Source organism: Scomber japonicus, chromosome 5 (assembly GCF_027409825.1).
Source record: "Scomber japonicus isolate fScoJap1 chromosome 5, fScoJap1.pri, whole genome shotgun sequence".
NCBI classification, from domain to species: domain Eukaryota; kingdom Metazoa; phylum Chordata; class Actinopteri; order Scombriformes; family Scombridae; genus Scomber; species Scomber japonicus.
In genome coordinates, this window is record NC_070582.1 from 25,846,322 (window position 1) to 25,869,616 (window position 23,295).

The 23,295-nt window shown below is 38.7% G+C and overlaps 3 protein-coding genes across 5 annotated transcripts; 1 reads left to right on the top strand and 2 right to left on the bottom strand.

Annotated features, from left to right (window-relative positions):
• The first annotated feature begins 485 nt into the window (after positions 1-485).
• On the top strand, positions 486-5,876 carry ada2a (adenosine deaminase 2a). Of its 3 annotated transcripts, none has more exons than XM_053319001.1 (10): positions 486-730; positions 1,718-2,041; positions 2,279-2,498; positions 3,101-3,314; positions 3,411-3,538; positions 3,616-3,706; positions 3,881-3,989; positions 4,484-4,641; positions 4,790-4,992; positions 5,099-5,876. In XM_053319001.1, the coding sequence occupies exons 2-10, from the start codon at positions 1,738-1,740 to the stop codon at positions 5,187-5,189; spliced, it is 1,518 nt and encodes a 505-aa protein (XP_053174976.1). In that variant the 5' UTR covers positions 486-730; positions 1,718-1,737; the 3' UTR covers positions 5,190-5,876. The 3 variants fall into 3 exon arrangements, with proteins under 3 accessions (XP_053174976.1, XP_053174977.1, XP_053174979.1); XM_053319002.1 differs by having other exon boundaries at positions 486-725; XM_053319004.1 differs by lacking the exon at positions 486-730 and adding an exon at positions 1,337-1,357.
• Positions 5,877-5,946: 70 nt separating this feature from the next.
• ribc2 (RIB43A domain with coiled-coils 2) lies at positions 5,947-7,951 on the bottom strand. Its single transcript, XM_053319956.1, has 7 exons — positions 7,835-7,951; positions 7,633-7,714; positions 7,068-7,388; positions 6,857-6,975; positions 6,380-6,598; positions 6,114-6,280; positions 5,947-6,016 (listed from the first exon to the last, which is right to left on the bottom strand). The coding sequence occupies exons 1-7, from the start codon at positions 7,949-7,951 to the stop codon at positions 5,947-5,949; spliced, it is 1,095 nt and encodes a 364-aa protein (XP_053175931.1).
• A 2,752-nt stretch (positions 7,952-10,703) lies between these two features.
• Positions 10,704-23,057, bottom strand: LOC128359465 (probable polypeptide N-acetylgalactosaminyltransferase 8). Its single transcript, XM_053319957.1, has 13 exons — positions 22,880-23,057; positions 20,997-21,008; positions 20,794-20,841; positions 18,671-18,842; positions 18,347-18,513; positions 18,043-18,229; positions 16,062-16,259; positions 15,824-15,938; positions 13,375-13,560; positions 13,128-13,265; positions 11,373-11,465; positions 11,111-11,281; positions 10,704-10,935 (listed from the first exon to the last, which is right to left on the bottom strand). The coding sequence occupies exons 1-13, from the start codon at positions 23,055-23,057 to the stop codon at positions 10,798-10,800; spliced, it is 1,803 nt and encodes a 600-aa protein (XP_053175932.1). The 3' UTR covers positions 10,704-10,797.
• Positions 23,058-23,295: the final 238 nt, after the last annotated feature.

Below are 23,295 nucleotides of genomic sequence, written 5' to 3' on the forward strand. Positions count from 1 at the left end.
GAGTTGAGATAGGTAGCATTTTTCTGCTATATCATTAATTCTCATGAATTTGTAAATGTACTATACCATTTAAAAACCCTGATGCATTTCCACTATCAATTTACAAAGAGCATGATATCTTATCTGGTTCTTATGTCACATATGCGTAGGACATACATAAACCATAGTAACATAAACCATACAAATTATAGCCATAGCTCAGTACTTTTTACAATTTGTGTTGTTTAATTGTAATGTAGTCTGCCACAAAACAAAAACAGGCAATAAACCTTACCGTGTGTGGCTCAAGATCATAGACTGTATATAAGAAAGCTCAAGCTATAATGCACTATGGGTTCGTACTCCCTAGTGTTTGTCTTGCCGGCTTTTGTTTATGAGTCCACGTTCCACCAATTAAATGGTTATTTGAGTCAGGTTTCAGCCAACCAGGGCGAAGGGGGCGGGATTAAAATTCACCTCGAGACAAAACCCAGGGAAGGAAACCCCCAGTAGCCTTTCCTCGTCGCTGTTATTGTTAGCTTGTTTATTTTCACAACATTAACATGTATTTGACGAAAGCCTGACGTTACATGCAACTTTAGCTTTATCTCCAACTGACACGGTCCTGCAGGTTTTATTTTGGTCCGCTGTGTTGAAACCGACTCTGAATTGGACTGTTTACAACACGTCGTCAACAGCTGTCGAGTCAGCAGCTACTCATCATATTGATATATAGCAAACAATAAGTAAGGTAACGTCACTCTGTTTTCTTGTATTAAAGTATGCATTAAAGCAATCAGAAGAACACTACTCTTCCCATTAGGTTGACACAATGTACGAGTTAACCTAGACTACTATTCTGCAGGTTTTCTCACAGTTTGCTGCTGCAGCTAACAGTCGTGTATGAAATTAGCAGTCTGACCTTTCTTTTATACAGTCTATGAGTCTGACGTTACTTTATGAATACGGTGCTTGTCTGTTCACTCGTTAAGTTACATTTTATCCAAGCTAACTACGGTTGGAGGCTGAAGACTTGTTTTAGTCAAGCTGGTGTCAGCGGTGTAACGTAACTATATTTTACTCGAGTAACGTTACTGTACTTGTACTTTAATTCAGTATTTCCATTTGATGCTAACTTATTTTATATTTCCACTTCTTCTATATTAAAGAGGCACACTTTAAGTACTTTCCACTCTTCTACATTTATTTGGCAGATTTAGTTACTTTTTAGATGAAGAATTGACACACTGGGTAAAATATAAAGCAAAATATAAAATATAATTTAAAATAATAATAATAATTATATATACCCCTATATATTATATTTACCCCTCAGGGTCCGACCCATAGGTTGGGAACCACTGGACTAAACTAGCAGGTAAGTAGTTGAAACTGGTTTGGCCTCCAGCCACTCTAACAGTAACGTTATGCTTAATTATTAATGCTATTGTATTGATAATCTAATAATAATACACCATTCAGGGGGACCAAACCACTACTTATACTTTAATACTTTAACTGCGTTTTGCTGCTAATACTTCTGTACTTTTACGTAAGTGAAGTGGGGTTTTTCATGCAGGACTTTCACTTGTATTTTTAGATTGCTGTATTGGTGCTTTCACTGAAGTGAGGAATCTGAACACTTCCTCCACCACTGGCTGATGTACAGCTGCTGTTTTGGGCTCTTCAAGTAAAGATTTTCTCACTTTCCAGTTGAACCTTTCCTCTGGTTTGGCAGATTCACACATTGTCTGGACCATGGCAGTTCAGCTGCAGCGCTCCTACACGGCTGTGGCCTGTCTGCTGCTGTACTATTTGTCATCTGGCCTGTCCATCCCAGACCCCAGGCTGAGAGAGGCTCTCATACAGCTGGAGATCTCCATGCAGACAGGCGGGCAAATGGTGTTGAATGATGCTGAGAAACAGTTGGACGCTCGTCTGTTTAAAATGAAGCAGGAGGAGATAATGAGAGCAGACTTTCCTCCCGCCATGCACTTCTTCAAGGCCAGACACCTCATCAGGACCAGTCCCATATTCAGCCTTCTGCAAAAAATGCCTAAAGGTTTGTTCAGTCTGTAAAAAGGCTATTGATCAGATATTTGTCATGAATCTCAAAGTGTTCATGTAATGAACAGCTTGTAGAATCGGTTCTAAAAATGTTGGTAATTAAGAAACTGTTCTTGTAGGATCAAATGCCACAGTATTTTATCTTTGATTGTGGCACAGACCTGCTATCATTCATCCATTTTTCCCCTGAATGGCCGTGGGATTGTTTGTAATTTAGACTGGTTTGTTTCAGGGGGAGCTCTCCACATACATGACTTCGCCATGATCGATGTGGAGTGGCTAGTGAAGAACGTCACATATCGGCCTCACTGTTACATTTGCTTCACTGACAACCAGTCCATCAGGTTCATCTTCTCATCCAGCTTACCTAAGCCTATACCACACTGCTCTGCCTGGACCCTGCTGGAAAACCTCAGGGCCAAGACAGCCAACACCACAGATCTGGACAACAGGTGAGATTTTATTTATTTTACTGTGTGTTTTGTCCATGTGTATCAGAACATTTAAGTAAGCAGTACAAAGGTATCAGGGCTTGTTTGCTACAATGAGGAAGTACCTATCAGGAATTGACTGCTTAAACATATGACTTTCTATTCATGTAACATCTTTGTTTGCCAGGTGGGCAGTTTAATGTTGAGCACAGTTTGTACTTAAAGATCCCATAAAAATTTAATTATTTACTTGATGTGATATACTTCCTTTATGAGACAGGATATCAAAGAGGGGTCTTCAGGTAATACTTTATTTTACAGGTCCTTTACTTTTATACTAATGTCTTAGACAATTTCAGTCATTTCCTGGTATTTAACAGATTGAAGTATAGTGTAAACGGATTTAGTTAATAATTGTGAAGAAAAGGGAAGTTCAGTAATGCAGCATGAGGTTAAAGTTGAAGACGCACTGTTTTAGAGGAAGCAGTGGTTTACCAAAAAAGGTCAAGATCGTCCACCCAGAAATACATAATACATGAAATATGGTGATTATTATTAACCTCAGTCAAATGTAGAATATATTTTCAACACTGTTAAATTAACTCTAAATGAATTACTCTCAGCATCATGGGCAACCTGACGCTCTTCACTGATAAGGATCCAGAGACAGTGTACCCCAGCCAGGATGTGGTATGGAGCAGGTTTGAACAAGCCTTCTATGCACTCTGGGGTCTGGTCACATATGCCCCTGTGTTCAGAGACTATTACTACCAAGGCCTGAGTGAATTCTACAGGGACAATATCATGTATCTGGAGCTCCGGGCTCTGCTCCCTGAGGTAAACTAATAAGTTCACAATGTCCAACTCATATCTAATGTGTTCATTTACTCGTTTACTTATAATCATTATGCCGTGTCTTTTTTTTTTAATCAGATATACGAGTTGGACGGCAGCACTCACGACAAAGCCTGGGCTCTAAAGACCTACCAGGAGATCACCAGACAGTTCACGGCAGACCACCCAGACTTCTTTGGAGCAAGAATCATCTTCACAGTCCACAGGTGCTTTACTTAGTAAGTCTGAATTACACACAGCTTTTATGATATAATCATTGCTTTTAACACTGTGTATATTTCAGGGGAGTAAATGCAACTGTAATGACTGGAGTTGTGAAGGAAGCAATGACGCTGCAGAGAGACTTCCCAGATATCATGGCTGGTTTTGACCTGGTAAGATGCAGTTAGTTTATTAATAGTGTTCATTTGACTGAGAATGCAGATACTAATATAAAAATCCATGTCAGTGAAAACAAAAATGGCTGAAATGTTACTTCGATACAACTGCTACAATTGCACAATATGTCTTTTTTAATAATGGGACACACCTTCTCTCTGCATGTGCAGGTAGGCCGTGAGGACTCAGGCAGACCCCTGTGGTATTTCAGAGAGGCCCTGTCACTGCCAGTAGAGAAAGGGGTGACACTTCCTTTCTTTTTCCATGCTGGTGAGACTGGTGAGTTCATGAGTGCCCATTGTATAATGCTTTAACATTTAGTTTTTAACATCTACATTATTGATGATTTGGCTCAGAAATGAATCCATACATGCTCTAAAGCAGGCCAGGTTTAGAGATAATCAACTTATTATTCCTGTGTGAAATAAGGAGCTCTATGGAGTAACTGCTCAAGCTGCCACAAGGGGGCACTATTTAACCTGTATCATCAGAAATCAATGTTGGAGGACAAACTCTACCTTGGTGTTTCAATGTTTTATTCATTGCTCACTCAATGAAGTGTGGGATTATCACAGTCGGTGATTTAAAAAAAAAAAATGATTAAATGCTAGAACGTGGAAAAACAAATGTGATTCTGTTACGGAGCAGTGCATGTGACACAGAATGTGACAAGGTACAATTCAAACCATATCATAAGCATTATTCTATTATTCATTTATACTGTAATCACCTTCTTAAATAACATGCATTGTGTTTGTTTCTACCACATGTAGATCTCGAGGGCACAGAAGTGGACCAGAACTTGTTGGATGCTCTTTTGTTGAACACTTCACGCATTGGCCATGGATTTGCTCTGCTTCGCCACCCAGTGGCCAGAGATCTCTCCAGGAAGAGAGGGGTGGCTGTGGAAGTGTGCCCCATCTCCAACCAGGTACACTGTCTTCTTATGAACCCTACTGCACAATAAATATTTTCTTCCAACTACTACAATGCATTTATTAGTGTGCATACCTTGAAACTTATGAAAAATTAGGCTGTATTTGAACATGTTAAACTTGTCTTTTCTTATTGTCATTCAGGTATTGAAGCTGGTAAATGACATGCGAAACCACCCAGCAGCTGCGCTGATGTCAGAGAACCACCCAGTCGTCATCAGCTCTGATGACCCTGCCATGTTCGGTTCCTCTGGCCTCTCTTATGACTTCTATGAGGCTTTTGTGGGCTTTGGTGGGATTAGATCCCATATAGGCTCCCTCAAAGAGTTGGCCATGAACTCTATTAGGTGAGATGAAACTGAAATTTGACTGACACATTTTCAGTTGAGTTGTGTGAGAGTGCTCACATGCTTGAGCAGACTGCTCATTGAAATGTTCCTGTTTATCTTTCAGGTATAGTTCTTTGAACCCAAAGCAACAGGAAAAGGCCCTGGCTCTGTGGCAGAGAAGATGGGATAAGTTTGTCTCTGAAAATGCTTTTTAGGAAGAAAACATTTTTAATGCTATCAGGCCTTAATATTCCTTTGAGAAAGGAAAGTATTGACCCATGAAGTACAAATGGAAATAGGATAGTAAACACTGCTGTGCATGAGCAGGTTTATGGGGCACAAATAAAGAGAGTGAAGCTACTTTTAGAGGAGACTGTGGAGCTGCTGTGAGTATGAGCCATGTACCACAAAAAAAGGAACATTACTTGAACTACACAGAAGGTGTAGCCTCAATCAAAAGGAATCTTATGTCTAGTCATTCAGAAGTTATGTATATGAATGTATTTGCACTTTAAGATTCAGATTTGCCAATGTACAATAACAGTGCCAGACAGCAATTTTAACCGTTAAAGTGCTGAATGCTGTATGATTTCTCTTTGTAGTATGTTTGCGGTTCGCTTGTGCTTTGTAATAAGATAATAGGTAGATTGTTAAAAGGTGTGTGAAATTCTTTGGGCTGTGAAAAAGCTGTTCTTAAAAAGGACACCGTTCATTTTATACAGTTTTATGTTGTTTTTTACTTGAATATCGTTTGTTAGATTTTTAGCTCGATAAAACTGTTCTTTTGTCACATATTATTAAATTTATTTTAAAAAATACCTGTGAAAAAGTTTCACATCATCCAGACATTTAAAAGTTGAGAACTGTCTGAATTAACTTTGACGTGATTAAAAGAAGCTGATAATTAACATGCTTGGTTCAGTTTATTTGATGTTCTTCACACGAAGCACCGTTAGCAGTACTTATCCATCATCATCTGCTGGTGGTGTTGAATTGGTCGAAGAAGCTGTCATCAATGCACCCCCTTTCAATGTCCGGCTTCCTTAAAATGACATCAATTCAAAAACGATTAGTGAGACAATATTTGAATATATTATGTGTGTACAGTTGAGTGAAAGTCAGCGTTTTCAAAATTTTACTGTTGTCTCTGTGATTCAGCCAGTCTGATGTTGGTGTTGTCCTGGTGTCGTCTCAGCAGCTTGTTCAGTCTTGCCTGCTGCCTCTCAAGTAGCAGAGCTGTGCGAGCCGAGTCCAAGCGGACACGATCTAACTGCTCCTCTTCTTTCTTCTTCTCTAATTCTGTTCTCTACACATGCACAGATAACAAAGAAACACGCCATGAGGGAACAGCTTCACAAAGCACCGACATGTGATGTGGTGTTGTTGTCATTTGCTCCCGTTTTACCTTTTTCTCCTCTATTTGATGTTTCTGGAACTGGATGATTTGCGGCAGGCTCTCAGCAGGTGCTCTACTGTCACTGCTGGGGCAAAGACCTGGCGCTCCTACCATGCCCAGGGAGGGTTCGGCATCTACACCAATCAGCTGTTCTTGCAGGTGGTTCATTGTGGCTGCTTGATAATCCTTGTCTTTACACTCCTGTTCCTTGCGACGCTTCTCTTTAGTCTTCATCCACACACACAGATGAGGTGAGCGTGATAAAAAAAAGTATTGTTAGCAGAGATGCACCTAAATGAGTCCTCAATTCATATAATCAGAATCAACTCCAGTGTGAAAGTAAGTTTGGTTTAATGTCTAGAATAAATTAAAATGTCAATGATAACAGAAATGAGCTACTACTAATACGAAACAATACATTCATTAATAGAACACACTAGTTTAAAAACATCTGACTGAATATGAGTTATTACCACAATGACTTACCATGGCCAGATTGCACTCTTTAGTAGCAACTATGGCTGCTTTTCTACTCTCCATCTCCATGTTCTGAAGCTGCAGAGCTGTGTTATCCATGTCTACTCTGCTTTGGTCATAGCGCTGCTCTGAAGACCAAGAAGAGAAGGAGAAATGAGCTGAATTGAACTTTGTGTGTGTGTGTGAACTCAATGTGTATGAGAAATCAGACTAAACCTACTTTCCAGCCTCTTTTCATGTGTTTCTACCGCTCTCTCTGTCTGCTGCTGGATGAGCCAACCCCTAAACTGTTCCCTCTGTCTCTGCTGTCTGCTCCTGCTGTCTGGGTCCTCGCCTACCAGGCCAGGGAGCATCATCTGGGCATCACTTTGGTCTGTTTTCCTGCAGCGGTGTGGGTCATTCAGGTCATACTTCCGCTGGCACCAAGGTTGCTGGTACTGATTGCGGTAGTTGACAATATCCTTTTCCATTGCACGTTTTTCCTTCTGTTGTTGGCTATAGAGAAGGCCGGCTACTTTGCAGTTTTGAAGCATGTCAGCATCTATATAGGGAACACATCCCACACACACACATCATAGTCCACTTCATTTGAACTTATGAGTGTCCCAAAGTATTATAATATGCAACACAGTGGCAATGATAAACACGCATTATTATCATATCATGGGTGATATGACATAATTCAAGTTACTCTGTTGTTAAGAGTTAGGCTATTTGATAACTGTACTAGTTCACAACATCACTGCCGTCAGACAACATTAGGACATGTCGTTTAGCTAACTTACCGTAAGTACTCTGTTTCTCTTTCGCTGCATCTTCTTGTTTCTTTTTGTCTTTCACCTGCATGTCAAGGGCTTCCTTGTCAACCTGTAAAACAAAACGTGGTCTTAGCAGCACATTTCAATCCCAATTTAGTGTTGCTTTAACCTCAGGTGCTAGCTGCAGTCACAGGTAATAATGTTAATTTAGCTGAGCAGAAGCACGTACCCCAATGGTCCTCACTTTAGCGTTAAAAATCCTCTGTTGTCTCTCAGTTTCTTTGTTGCGACGCCTCTCTAGAGTTGCCATAGCGGTGCGGTCTGCGAGTACTTCAACATTAAACATTTTGACTCATTTAAATTGCATTTAACGTAACTGGTATTCAAATGTATAACCTGTGTGGGAAACGCTAGAAACTCCCATTTCAAACACTGGTTGCTAAGAAACCTGAGCTCCGTGTTGCCAGTCCTCGCGAGAGTAAGCAACCAAGTCTCTGGAAAGATGTCATGTCAATGTCAATGATGGATTTCCACCATTTCTTTTTACAGTCTATGATTTCCACTTACTGGCCTCTTCATTAGGTATACCTGTGCTATCTTCTATACAATAATGAAGTTTAAACAATTCAGTTTTTGTCTAGAAGGTGATAATTTTACTTTATATTTTTATTGAGGTCGTACTAAGTGGTATTGGGGGCAATTATATTGAATGGTGTTCCTTTAAATGAAGGAATACTCCACAATTTCTTTTCATTTGATGTTTTAATATGAAGTAATTATTTTTTATAAATGCCCTTAAATACACTGAAGGCGATTAAAATATATAATCATTATCATTCTTTGTGGTTACACCATGAGACATTTTCAGGAGCACTCAGTCTTACTTTGTGTAAAAAAAAAGGTTGTAAATGTGATTCTAAATGATATAAAACCAACATAAACACAAAATGTACATATTAGCAAACATTATGCATGTTTTCAAAGCTATTTTTAGGACAGATTTGAATTTCTCTTATTTGTTGCTGACCCAAATACAAGGAGCAAAGATACATGGTACACACACACACACACACACACACACACACACCTCTATTCTCTTGGATAGGTTTAATTTACATTGATTTTACATGTACGTTTTAAATCTTTTGCACAAACACAAACTAGGCCTTTTCAAATGTCAGTCTTTGCTGAGTAAACTGTCTAAACTATTACTAACTCCATGAATACACAATTATATCAGCACTCATCCACAGCGAAGAGATATGCTCAGTTGAGCTCTTCAAGAATGACTTCTATATGGTATGTCTGGCACCATTCGCTATACCTATTGAATTGTCAAAAGACATTTCTTTCGAAATGCCAACTAAAGACACACCGCACAGGCACTGGCAAAAAAAGAGTTAAGGACAATACTTTCTACCTACTGTTCTTGAAAGCACTTGTGCTGCATGGTGCTGGGACCTAATGGAGGACCTCATAAGTTAAATGTATTTACAGTATGTATTTTACAGTATATTGCTGCTGATAGGTTTTTTAAAAATCAAGCATCAGACAGTTTTATTAATCAATTTTATTTCCAAATAGATTTAAAAGAAATAATAATAACAATATTCAACATTTGAAAATATTTAAAAACAGGCCTTTATCTCAGCACACCAACACAAAATTGTTTTGGCCTCCACTTAGCAGTGCAAGACAGTGCAAACCCTTGTGATTTGTAAAAATAATTGCATTCTCACTATAAACTGTTTTCTACTGACACTAAGACACTGTTAAAACATCCAGCCACACCACCCTTAGTACCATAATCATGTGACATTTGAGAAAAATTATTATTTACAAGATTCTCAAATTGAAGATTTAACAGAAAAGACAAAACATAACTTTTTTTTTTTAAAGATTCCTCACTTCATTTATATAACCACAAATTTTATTCTTAAAGGTACAATTGTGTACAAAATTAATGACAAACAACACTGATATTTTTATATCTAAAAAATAGTGAAAAATTGACAAGTTCATTTAAATTTTAACAAGATGAGAAGTACTACAGTTGTCAGGATTACAACAGTACAGCTATTAAAACAGTAATGTTTAAAAAAAGATAAAGTAGATTTGAACTTTGAGTATTTTTAGAAGGCAGCATGTTTATCCAGGTCTACATGGCTCATAATCCAGCTAATTCTTTTCAGGCAGTTCAGGTGTACATGCTGCGGTCTCTACTCCTCTATGAACCCTTTTCTAAATTCACTTTTTTCATTTACTCCTTCACATAATGACTTGTGTGGGCCTTTGTCTTCATGGAAGTTACTTCTGTAACTGATGATAATGCTCAGTAAAATATTTTCAGAATAGATTACAAAAACTATTTATATTTTCAGACCTAATGTTCAATCAACAGCCCCAAACGTTTTGCATTAAAATGGTTTTAAAATGTATTCATTTTGGCAAGTTGGGCAGCATGCAGTATGCAAACATGGTCCGAGTTAACTTTTTTCTTTTTTAACATTTTATGGCAGTATACTTTATTGGTAACGGTTCGAGCCAAGGTCCACTGCATATCAATTTACAAGATAATTTCCCCGAAGACCAGCCTTCTTTGGGGAAATTATCTCGTAAATTTTAAATCTCGTAAAGTTTATATTGAAATCCACTGATGTAATTATTACTCCCATGTTGTAGGACAATCAAACCTATGATACATTTAATTTAATCAGAACAGTAAGAACAAACATTTAATTAGTCATACATTTGGATCTTGAGGCGTTAGAGCATTTGATTGACAATATGGGATTTTCTAAACTCTTTCAGTTTTGTATGATCTTGTCCTTTGGAATTTTGATAGGTTCCAAAAAGTTAATTAACACATTAGTTTGGACTTATAAATAATTCTGCTTAACATTCATCTTTTCTTTTTATGTGACTTAAACTAAGCAATTAAAATTATAACTGGCATATCAATAAATTCTGAAAATACATTTCTTGCAGCCTAAACATCCACAGTTTTTTAAAGGTTTTCCAATCCTGCTTTAAAAGTACATTTCCTTACGTTTCCCCAAAGATTTACAAAATCTATTCACTTTTTCCATCCTAAATGGAGTACATTTAAAGAATCACAGGAGTCATAGCAGTAACCACATTTCGTTGACTTTGTTTTAGGCATTAACGCCCACTGACCTATGAGTGGAGATGTTAACTTTCCGTTGGCCACACACTGGCTTTGAGTATGTGTTGGATTTCCCATCTTTGACCTGAGCATTCCTGTATTAAAAGTTGACCTTTTGTAATTTCAAGACATCTTTTCGTTTGCCTGTTCTTCAGTTCTTTGCCCTACAAATGAAGAGATCAAGTGTCAAGAGTGGTTACTTACTTACTAGTCACTGTAAACTCCTTCACCCCCTAATTACAAAGACAAACTGAATTCACTATCCATCTTACTGAAATTTTAATTCCCTTTGCCACGTCACATATGCATCTTTTTAATTCAACAATTTTTATGTAGTACCTGAGTGAAGTCCCAGTTAATGCCCATTCCTTTCTGCATAGCCTCTTTGCAGTTGAAAAGGCCAGGCTCAGTTTCTTTGCTGCCAGTGTCAGTTAAACACCGGTTGTCATTGTACTTGTGGGATTTAATGCCACCTATGTAGAGCTCACCACTTGCACGATAATATGTGAACTAAAAGGAGCAACAGACACAGATTTATGATTATCATGTGTACCACTTGGAACTTTTAATCATGTCCGCTACATTTAGCTGCTTCACTTACTTGAGGTCCATAGTAGTAGCAGTTGTAGGCGATAGGCGTGTGACCTGGGACAGGCCCTTGGTCCAGGCACATGTTGGCATCAAGATTCTTCATCTGGAGCAGGGGAGTTAATCATTTTGTCAGTAAAAAAGGTACACTGGGGTAACACTATGATGAGATAAATTAATGTGACACCACATATGGCCTACAGTCTGCATTACTGCCTCAACCACACATATAAATCAATAGATAAAACTTATGGAGCTATTACTGTTGCAATATTATTTGCAAATGCGTATCTCAATCTGTGTGTGTGTATTCAGATCTATGTGTGCGTATTCAGATCTGTGTGTGTGTAATATGATCTGTGTGTGTGTATTCAGATCTCTGTGTGCGTATTCAGATCTGTGTGTGTGTATTCAGACCTGTGTGTGTGTAAAAAAAATCTGTGTCTGTATTCAGATTTGCAAGTGAAGACAAATCTGCAAGTGCATGCAAAGATCTGTGAATGTGAACACAGATCTGTAAGTGTATATAGATCTGTAAATGTGTAAACCGATCTGTAAATGCGTACATAGATCTGTAAATGTCTGTCATCACTTACAACTCAGGCAGGAGCTCTCGATTGGCTGTGTTTTTACACGTGAATTTTGCAACACTTCTGCCGCGGCAGATCTGTGATCTGCAAATGTGTAGAAATGAGATTTGTCTGTGACGTCAGTGTTCCTTTGCCCTGAGCTCAGGCTCACAGGCTCACAGGCTCACGCTGCCTGGCTGCAAGCAGTACCGCCTACACACCACCAGTCGGCGCGTAGCACCCAGTGATGATAAGCGTGTCATTTGGGGTCATTTCATTGTGCTCACGGTTGGCGTTGTGTCGAGTGTATGGTCGGGAGGCAATACACATGGATTCAAGAGTGTTCGCTGTAAGTACAAGTTCATGTTTCAACAGTAACTTAGTTGTCAGAAGTATTATTGCCTTCTTAAAATAAATTATCAGTAATGTTATTTGTGAACAAGTTACGTTTGCTCAGCTTGTGTGTGTCACTGAGCAAATATGTCAAGTAACAATACTTCTGACAACTAAGTTACTGTTGATCCCAAATGAAATGACCCCAAATGACAGGCTTATCATCACTGGGTGCTACGCGCCGACTGGTGGTGTGTAGGCGGTACTGCTACTGCAGCCAGGCAGCGTGAGCCTGTGAGCCTGAGCTCAGGGCAAAGGAACACTGAGGTCACAGACAAATCTCATTTCTACACATTTGCAGATCACAGATCTGCCGCGGCAGAAGTGTTGCAAAATTCATGTGTAAAAACACAGCCAATCGAGAGCTCCTGCCTGAGTTGTAAGTGATGACAGACATTTACAGATCTATGTACGCATTTACAGATCGGTTTACACATTTACAGATCTATGTACACTTACAGATCTGTGTTCACATTCACAGATCTTTGCATGCACTTGCAGATTTGTCTTCACTTGCAAATCTGAATACAGACACAGATTTTTTTTACACATCCACACACACACACACACACACACACACACACACACACACACACACACACACACACACACACACACACACACACACACACACACACACACACACCTGAATACGCACACACAGATCTGAATACACACACACAGATCATATTACACACACACAGATCTGAATACGCACACACAGATCTGAATACACACACACAGATTGAGATACGCATTTGCAAATAATATTGCAACAGTAATAGCTCCATAAAAACTGAACTCACTCCTCCATAGGCAAGTAGGTTGTCCCAGGAATCCAGCTTGGGATACACATTTTCCAGGTACCATTTGAAAGGTTTACATTTCAACCTTTCTCTGAGATTTTTCCTCTCAGTAATATTTCCAATGTCAATTCCATGATTCTGCAAAGAGTTTGGAATCATTATTGGGTTTTGTTGAAGCTTGTAGAAGTATGCAGTATGCTATCAAGAGGGCATCTTCTGCTCTTCTTGACCATCTTTTGAAAGGTACCTCAAATGGCAAGTTCCAAGCCAAGTTGACGTTATGTTTGTATTCATCCATCCAGATTTCTGCTACCCTCATGGCATTTCTCTTCATGGCAACAGCCAGGTCAGGTAGGTAGGGCTTGTGGGACCTCTCAATGTGTGCAATCCTGGAGCACGGAACCACTTCAACACTCCCTCCACATGTCCACACCTGTATGAGCAAAGATCCATACTTTTAACTGCTTAATGCTAGTCAATGCTGATACTAAAGAATCATTGCCCAATCAGCAGTGGTAAATACAAAACATGAGTTAAAACAAACCGTAAAGAAAAGAACTACATAGATGTTTACAATCTGCTGCTGCTGCTGCTTCATGTATGGATATAGCACAGTGCTCTCCCATATCAAAGCCAGGCAACCAATGGATTTGCCAGGAAGTGCTCTGGGCCAAGAAATAGTCAGACGCAAACTGAAACTTGTCATTCTTTACAGGTTGTCTTCAAGTTTCTAAGGAATGAAGAAACTAGATTTAAAGTGTTTGTGAGTTTTGGAGGTGCTTACATGCATATTTTATTACCTTTGGACTGAGCCAGGCTAGTGGTTTCCCCTCGGTTTCCAGCCTTTATGCTAAACTAAGCTAACTTGCAGCAGTGTCATATTTATTGATGCAAGCCCCCACCTCACCAGCTGCAGAACAATGGATGAGACATGATGTAGGTAAGGCAAAATCCCCTTTACCTCACTTTTTTTGGAAGTGGCTTTAAAATTGCTCAAACTACAGGAGGCTCTCTGTAAACCCTTGTTTAACATTCATCACAACACTAAAGAGTATGTTATAAATATCATATCCCAGAAGGTACTTACTCCCTCTTTATCTCACAATGTAAATATCTAAGTGTGTCGATTGGCACCCATGAATTAATAATTTGACATTTTCATCAAAATGAAAGAAAGAGGCAGAATGTAAAGTTAAGACTGGTCACGCTGTAACTGCCAGAAAAGAACTCACTTGATATTTATTGTAAGTAAGGTTACTAATGAAACAACTCTACTATAGCAGCGTTGTCGTTAATACTCAGAGCTAAATGTTAAGTTTTGATAATGTAATTTTGTATTCAGACATCCATTTGGTGCATAAGATTATCCAATCCAATTCAATCCAGCGCAAGGTTTTCCAAAGTGCTGCACAACTACAATAGAGAACACGACGGAAGCACAATAAAACGAAGTACACAATAGAAAGATAAAAGCAATAAAATTAAATAAAATGTATAATGCTGCAGTACTCCTCCACCGTTGAAGAGCTTTGTTCAGCTCTGCTCTGAGCAAATGAGCAGAGGTTCAAGGTCTGCTTCAGGGGAATTGTAGTGTTTCCGTCAAAGCCATTAAATAATATAGGTTAATAAACTCCCCACCAATCTGAAAACCTGCACAGACTCATTATATATATATATATTTTTTGTTACATGTTTATTCCTATGAAGTGTGTGTGTGTGTGTGTGTGTGTGTGTGTGTGTGTGTGTGTGTGTGTGTGTGTGTGAGAATAGTAAATGGGCTTATTTGAGTGGTGATATTAGCTCTGTGTTTTATTGTTTCCTTTACCTGCTCATGGAATGCCGGTTGAAAAAAGCTGGTAGCTAAATCTTATGCAAAACATTTCTCTTTTTTGAGATTAATGTATTTTAATGTATTTTGTAGATGGTCCTTGATATAAATGAATATATAAACAAAACAAAAGAAAGGGAAAAAAAGTATTATAATATTAATTATTGTTCCAACTGTTCCGTGATAACACAATCCAACTCTGTGTACCACTTCATTAAAAATGTTGTTGTGTTGCTGTTTGTATTGCATTTTGTGCATTGGAGTTGCATGTTTGCTTCAGATACCATTAAATCCCTCAGAGTGTTTATTTTCACATGTTGGAAACAGACCGAGCTACCTCTAGCTGAAACTAATACTAGCTTATTGGGAACACCGAGCAGTGTAGATGTGTGCTAACATGAGCTTACTAACATGGAAGGTATCGTTCAAGCATTAAATAACATTAAACTTACTGAAATATTGTGACAATATTTGGACTGCATGGAGTGCATGTCCTGGAATCAGGGAGTTGATTAGTCAGATACTAATCGCTGCAGAGCACATTTTGTCATGTGTTGCAATGATCGTGACGCAGACATCTCAACTTTCCTGCATATTGATAACGTCTCCCTGACGCCAGCAAATGAGATCCAATCTCCTGGAATCTGGAGTGTGTGTAACCCCCCCCCCCCCCCCCCCACCCCCCGAAATTACTTTTTGCAGGTTGGGATGTCTGGTGATGTAAACGGTGGTATTACCCTGTTCATTCTACAAAGTGACATGGGTAATTAAATTAAAAGCAGGATCTGTACTTTTACCTGCTCCAACTTCACTCAGCCTGCGTAAATCAGGTGTATGATTTGGTATTAGACTGGTGTGGCTTACTCACACGAATTCCCAGTTCAACATTTTCTCCACCGTAAACTTTCATTCCTTCATCAAGGACTCCAATTTCCCCAAGGAACTTCCTGTCAGCAGCAAAGATCCCCATAACTGATGGACTCCTGTAGTGAAAGATGAACATAGTTACTTCTGTACTACTTAAAACCACGTTTTATATATGTTGTCATTGTCTGATTATCGTAGATACAAGTGATAAGAAAACAAGACTGATCAATGTCACGTACTTCCCAGGCAGAGAGTCGTCGTTGAGCTTGTGATACTCAGGCATGAAACCTTCATACATGCACCACAAAGCCCAATCGAAGGCCTGTGCTGCCGCAACATAGCTAATAACCTTGAGGTCATAGAAGTTGACTCTGTCAAACACAGGAGACACCACCACCGTTCGGTCGGCTTTGATCTGTGTGAGTAAAGGTTCAGCCCTGCAGGGGAAGGAAAGACAGACCGTTTTCAGATTAATTTCCTTAATTTAAAGTTTCACAATAGGATTTTTGTTATGTGGCATTCACAACATGTTATAATACTTTTCAGGTTGCTGTTGGTGGTCATATTCCTCTTGCTACAGAAAATGAAACTATGAATGGCAGCTAGCATTTGTTGTGCACAGTGGCATTAATGCCTGGGTGGGGTCAATGACTGCTGGCATTAGGATTCTTAAACAAACAGAGCAAACTGAAACTGTTATTTTGAATTCTTTAATATCCTGTACTCCCAGTTTTAATTGGAACATAACCAAAGTGAACATTGGTGCAGAATTTTAAAGGTGGAGGATAAAAAAAATATTCTTTACAGATACAGAGTCTGTAAATAATTTGTTGGGCGAGTAAGAAATGTTATGCTAAATCTAACCTCAATCAAATCACGACTGCAAAATCAGCTTGCCACACTTTTGCACTTCACAAACAAGCCTTTCCAACCAGAGGTTTGCCAGTCTGAACAGCACCTGCCCATCCCACATTGATGAGAAACTGAAACATCCTTGTATAAGGCATTCAAGACAGAAATGCTCAGGGGAGCTGCTCTGAGGCAAGTGAATCAGATGGCAGTTGTACTTGACAGTTGTTCATGTGTATGAGGATGTCATCAGGGTGTTCCTGAAAGATAACATTTCTCTTAACTAGTATATCGTGTTTAAATCAACTAATTTGTCAGTTTGAGTCCGTTTTGACTTTGTGGAGGTGTGGACATGTTTAATGTTTACTATATCCTTTGGATCCCCATTAGTCTTCCTAGAGATGAAGACTATTCTTCCTGGGGTCCACATTAAATCAAACAATTATTACAACAATTACATAATTACAGCATTTATACAAAGAATTACACAAAATCCTGAATTAACATGATTATAGAAATGTATATTAAGGAGTACAATGTAAATGTGATCAAGAGGAATAATATAGTTGTTTACATGATTATAAAAGAGTTACATGATTATAGAAGAGTATACATGAGGTAACCTGAAGCATAAAATGTACCAAGGTGTACAACGCAGATGTATTAACATGCTTGAGTTAAACTTAACATGATTTCCTAATTTAATAGTAGGCTATTGCAACATAATATTATATTATATTAGTATATACGAAACACAGCTTCTCTTATGGTTGGGGCTAGGGTTCTTCTCTCAGTTTCATTTTAAAACTCGACATTCCAGTGGTTATGATCACGTGTGGGGGGAGACTGTTCCAATGAGCTACAGCTCTATACAGAACTGACCTTTTGAGTGCATTGCTTCTAGGTAAAGGCAAGGTGAAGTTGTTTCCTGAGGCCTGTCTAGTACTATAACTATGTTTCACATTTGTCAGTTGAAGTTAAAAACAATGAAACAGGTTTATGTAACGTATGTCTTCCTCAAGAACATTATCGGACTATAAACCAGTCTCTCCTCCACCAGCATCCATGTGAGTCTCATGCACATTCCTGATGCTTTCTCTAATAGAGCACCGCAGAGCAAGGCGTGCTGCCCTGTTTTGAGTAACCTGCAGTTTAATGTGACGGTTTAAAATTCAACAACTGAGTTGATCTACTAAACCTTTTAATTCTATGCAGCCCATTTCAATGTAGAATTTGATTTTTTTGTGTTGTTTAATATGACATTTGCATGGCTGCCACTAAATAAGACTAGGGTTAGAAAAACTGAATGCACCTTTAACATTTTAAAACAGAAATTTGTTACCAAAAGCACTTCATTTGCCACATTCTTACCACATAACTTGGACTTCAATGTGTGCATCCAGAATGGCCACAACATCAGCAGTGGCAGCTCTCCACCCAGAAGCCCTGGCATATGAAAGCCCTCGCTGCTCGCTATGCCTCACTCTTATGAAACGAATATCTGGGTTCTCCTGCTCAAGCGACTTCACGTACAGGTCAAGGTCTCCCTTCAGGTTCTCTGATTTGACAGGAAAAACATGTTTTATTAGCCAGTCCTGCCTCCTTACCTATAAATACTGAACCTTTGTTTATCACACGTGTTCACAAAAATCGAATCCTTTTGTAGAGGACCAACCATTGGAGCTATTGTCATCCACCATTATTATCTCCTTCAGCAGGTTTTTGGGAGTGCGGTCAATAATGCTGCGCAGGGCTCTTTTGATGATTGATAGGGCCTCATTTAGGTAGATCAGCACTACTCCAATACTTGGCAGGTCCTTTGGATAACTCTTGCTCACACATCTGTTAAGAAAAATATCTCAGTAATCTTTGGCTCCAGGATGTTGACAAAATGATTTTATCAGCAAACAAGGAAGTGTTTGGCATCTATTTGAAAATAGTTTTATCTTGTGCATGAAGTGTGCAAGAGGTCTACGAAATGAGAAACATAAAGAAGCACCTTGAATCCCTGGTTTCTGGAAGAGCTCGATCTAGAGGAAGGCGGTCGCTGAGAAAAACATTGTATCCATATTTCTCAAACAAGGCCTGTGCCTCCTTTTGATCATCTTCAGACAGATTGTCTCCCCACTTCTTGAACAGGGCAGAGTCAGGGAACACTTTATGCTTTTCATCTGGTGGTGATTTGTTCTCTGGTGGTGTCATTGCTCTGGTTTTGCCGTCTTCAAGCATTTTCTGTATGGCATCCTGCTTTTGCCCAAAATCTTGCATTACATTGTCTTGACAAATTCAAAAGATCAGGGGTGACAGGGAGAGAGCAAAATGAGGAGCATGATCACGTTTTGCTGAAAATGAATCTCTCTTTCTCCATAGATAGATAGACAGACAGACAGATAGACAGACAGACAGACAGATAGACAGATAGACACATAGACAGATAGACAGACAGACAGATAGACAGATCAAAAGCCAGGTGATTTCAACAAGATAACACTAAAGGTTTCTTGGCATCTAGATATTTCCTGATGTCATTGGCTACTTAGGGCTGTGTAAGTGCTATGATTTGAAACATTTCCAACTTATTGTTTGAATTCATAAATAAATACATTTTTACTTGAAAATGGAAGAGTGGAGATTGGTTTATAGTTGCTGGGTATCAAGGGGTCAAGGCTACTTCCTTTTAATAGAGGCTTCAGAGGTGCCGTATTTATTTGATATAAGAAAAGAAAAAATATTTATCTTTTTAAAAATTGTATTTATTTGAATCCCACAAGTTGAGTATAAATACTAATAAATGAATTCAATTGTATTTATTTGACAGTCTACAATCTAGCCACTAGACACAGATGCTGATGTAACTACAATGCTACTTCAAGGTACTGAAAAGTAACACAGACATTATGATGTTCCAGACCTTCACTTGAGGAAAATTTGACAAATTGGACCTCAGTGAATTTTTATTTGATACCCCTGCTGTAGGGAATACACCTCATTGCATTGAGTGATTCAAGGACCTCTTGAGATATTACTGTACCTAGTGAAGCAGCTGAGATCACAACATCACACAACACACCACACCACACTTAACTTCTACAGATGCACAGTCAAGAGTGTCATCACCAGCTCCATCACAGTGTGGTACGAAAATTGCACTGTTCAGGACAGGAAGGCTCTCCAGCTGGTGATAAAGACTACCCAGTCCACCTCTGGAACAACCTTCCCATCACTACAGGACATTTACACCACCAGGGTCATCAGGAGGGTCCATAACATCATTAAGGACAACACACACCCACAACACAATCTCTTTAAACTCCTGCCATCAGAGAGATGCTACAGGAGCGTCAAATCAAGGACTACAAGACTCACAAGAAGTTTCTATCTACAGGCTATCAGGCTCCTGAACAATACAACACAATAAATACTGCATTCCCCACTGAAACTATCTGTTTGCAGAAGTACAGTCACTTTACGTTAACTAGCACTTCAAACCTTCTTTATAATATATTATTGTTGTATGCATCTTTTGTTATATGTTTGATGTGTTTATTGTGTGTATATGTTACTGTTGTGTGCAAGGAGAGGCTTCAAGTATTGCACTTGTAACCGCAATGTTGCGTTATTTTATGATCTTGCAAATCCAGTTTCCTCGCTAGGTGAGACAGCAACACACAGAAGCTTCATTCAATCACTCACCAAGTATTTTTTGAAAGTACATTCCCCATTCTAAACTGTTTCCAAGGACGCCTTCTCACAGGGTGTACATCATCTGCTGCATCTGGTTACCTCAGATACTGAATCAAAAACATTTGTTTTAAAACTGGTTTGGTTTGGTTAAGGTGCGCATGTGGAGGACTTGATACTATTTCCCTATGCATCAAAAAACTGTCAAGCAGGGCTACACACTGTATGCTGCATTTCTCCTGTGTTATGTATAGCTAACAGATACTACATTGGATATTGAGGGCGTTTTCAGACCTATAGTTGGATTGTTTGGTCAGCAGCAGGCAATAAATTGTTACAACGTAGCATACAGACTTTGGTACAGTTTGGTTTCACATATGCATATTTCTAAATAAACCAAAATATGTAATAGTCAAGCTGGCTACTCCTCATATAGGTCACTTTGGGGTTTATCTTGTTCGTTTTCCTCTTTTGTTAACATGATGTTCTCTGTAAAGTGTGCGCAGTGCACAGCATGTCATTAAGGTTGAAAGTAACAGGCCTGTTTTGATAATGTAAGGAGCCAAAAGTACAGATAGTTGTGTTCAAATGTAGGGAGTAAAAGCAAAAAGTCATCAGAAAAATAAATAGTAAAGTACAGATACCTGGAACATCTACTTAAGTAGGATACAGTAACACAGTACAAATACTTTGTTACTTCCCTCCTCTGCTTATTTTTGCCAAATGATACAGTTTGAAAACGAGAAGCGGCTGCGCCTGGAACACAATCTGATGATGTTGAGACCAGGGGTGGTTGTCATATGGGTCGGTTGTCACAGTGCTTATTACAGACAAACTACAGGGTGTTGTGACATGATGTTGATGTCAGATAGTTAGCCTACCATCCTTCCCATTTTGCACTGGTCACTTTGTGGAACGCACAAAAAACATTGAGGTGAGGAGATATTTTGTCATTTTTAAGGGTCAGAGTACATTTTCATGTTGGTGTTGTTTTTGTATTAAAAGCTTGTAAGTTATTAGTCATTTAAAAATCAAACACTTATTAAAAAGCCAAAGGTAATAGCTTTGATTTGAGTCCATTTTTAGCTTGCAAGCTAAAGCCATGTGGTAGCTAAATTAAAATGTTTGTCAAGAAGTCAGTTTGGAATATTTGTCTCATTTCTCTGGGTGTTGGCTGTCACACATGTGGCAACCAACAGTTCCAGTAATAATAATCACCTGGTTCAAATTCATGGTTTAAACACTAGGGGCATTGATGAGTGCTATTATAGAGGTAATGTTCTTTTTTTTTTTTTTTTAAGTTTCTATCTTAAAAGACTAAAGTTACACATTTTTTAAAATCACTTAAAAAAAAAAAGAAAAAGAAAGAAAAGAAACCCAATTGATAACTTTAGGGACAACCAACCAAGTGATGGGGTTGGTAATCTGTCTTTGATGGTTAATGACTTCTTTTTACAATAAGTTGGAAAACTGAAAGTGATACCGATTTCAAGCCTTAAGGTTCCATTTAATGTATAAATGATTGTTGAAAGGTTTATACAGAGAACCCTAAGATAATTAATGAAACTGATGGAAACACAATATTAATGACGGAACTATCTAAAGTACATAAAACCTGTTGGTCACACCAAGAAAGTGCTATTTAAAAAAAAAAAAACACTTCTTTGCTTTTCCTTCCTCTTTGAGGCCATGATAACCTAAACGATGGATTTTATTTCTCATTGACCCTAAATGTGATGTTTTACAGACCTCTACAGACCTAATTTGTTCAAACATGTTAGAGACTTATTCTGTTTGTGTACAAAATGAACCATTTGAACCTGTAGCATAATTGTTTCTGGCATCTTTAGGAGAAAAATAACAACATCATTTATTTATTTTTAGGGGTGCTGAGATCAAATTTAGGAGATTTTTTTGTAGATTAATAAATAACATGAGAATCTGAATATTGGTCAAAATTGGAATTCAACTTTTCCTAGTTGTATCTTATGACTCAATGAACAGACACAGATAAAGGCAAAGGTTAAGGTGAGTACAGTTGTAGTAGGTTACTGCTTTATACTCAAAAGGAGAAAAGAGAGTGAGATCAACATCTCTAGAACTTAACCATGAACAATATAAAATAGTGAAATAAATAGATATAAACCTTATTAAGAGGGCATGTGTCATCTAATCACATTCTAATTTTCCTCAAGAGAAACAACTGTCTATTAAAACCCGTCTATAAAACCACCACACTTGAAGCATTTTCTCTCTCTGAAGAAATACATTACAAAACTAATATTTCATTCTTCATTAGTCTTCATTCTCGCTCTCTCTCTCTTTCTCTCTCTCACTCACACACACACACACACACACACACACACACACACACACACACACACACACACACACACACACACACACACACACACACACACACACACACACACACACACACACATCATAACAGTGAAACAAACAAACAACAATTGCAATAACTTGTAAGTCCACTGTAGCAAAAATAAATTTCATGGCCTGGACTCACAGAGCTTGTTGATCCCCTCCTCCAGGTCAGAAAACCGTTTGATTATGCGCCCTGCGTCCGGATCTGTAACAGTTTCCACTGCGCTCTCCTGTCCACTCTTTACAATCAAGCCCAAGTAGAAGATGATCACTATAGCTCCCAAAATGAGGACCGGCCGTTTAAACCACAATGCCCTCATCCTGACCACACTGACCGATCCTTGCAGAGAGAGGACCAAACTTTAGATGACACACACACTCAGCGAAGGGAGCCGATTACAATCTGGAGAGATCAACATGATAGTATTTGTGGTCATAAAAGGTGAGATGAGTCATATGGACTTAAAACCAATGAATGCCTTGTATTTCCCTCCAGTAATGAATGCCCATATCTAGCGCAGGTGTTGCTCGTTAATGCGTTGACGTCAGAGTGACACT

What these genes read in the sequence shown, in the direction of transcription:
- ada2a (XM_053319001.1), top strand. Translation starts at nt 1,738, where the DNA reads ATGGCAGTTCAGCTGCAGCGCTCCTACACGGCTGTGGCCTGTCTGCTG. An exon ending in TCTGCAAAAAATGCCTAAAG is followed by an intron (nt 2,042 to 2,278) that starts GTTTGTTCAGTC and finishes GGTTTGTTTCAG; the next exon opens with GGGGAGCTCTCCACATACAT. An exon ending in TTTCCATGCTGGTGAGACTG is followed by an intron (nt 3,990 to 4,483) that starts GTGAGTTCATGA and finishes TACCACATGTAG; the next exon opens with ATCTCGAGGGCACAGAAGTG.
- ribc2 (XM_053319956.1), bottom strand. Translation starts at nt 7,951, where the DNA reads ATGTTTAATGTTGAAGTACTCGCAGACCGCACCGCTATGGCAACTCTA. An exon ending in ACATGAAAAGAGGCTGGAAA is followed by an intron (nt 6,976 to 7,067) that starts GTAGGTTTAGTC and finishes CTTGGTCTTCAG; the next exon opens with AGCAGCGCTATGACCAAAGC. An exon ending in GCTGAATCACAGAGACAACA is followed by an intron (nt 6,017 to 6,113) that starts GTAAAATTTTGA and finishes TGTCATTTTAAG; the next exon opens with GAAGCCGGACATTGAAAGGG.
- LOC128359465 (XM_053319957.1), bottom strand. Translation starts at nt 23,057, where the DNA reads ATGAGGGCATTGTGGTTTAAACGGCCGGTCCTCATTTTGGGAGCTATA. An exon ending in GACGACTCTCTGCCTGGGAA is followed by an intron (nt 15,939 to 16,061) that starts GTACGTGACATT and finishes CTTTCACTACAG; the next exon opens with GAGTCCATCAGTTATGGGGA. An exon ending in TTAACTGGGACTTCACTCAG is followed by an intron (nt 10,936 to 11,110) that starts GTACTACATAAA and finishes CTTCATTTGTAG; the next exon opens with GGCAAAGAACTGAAGAACAG.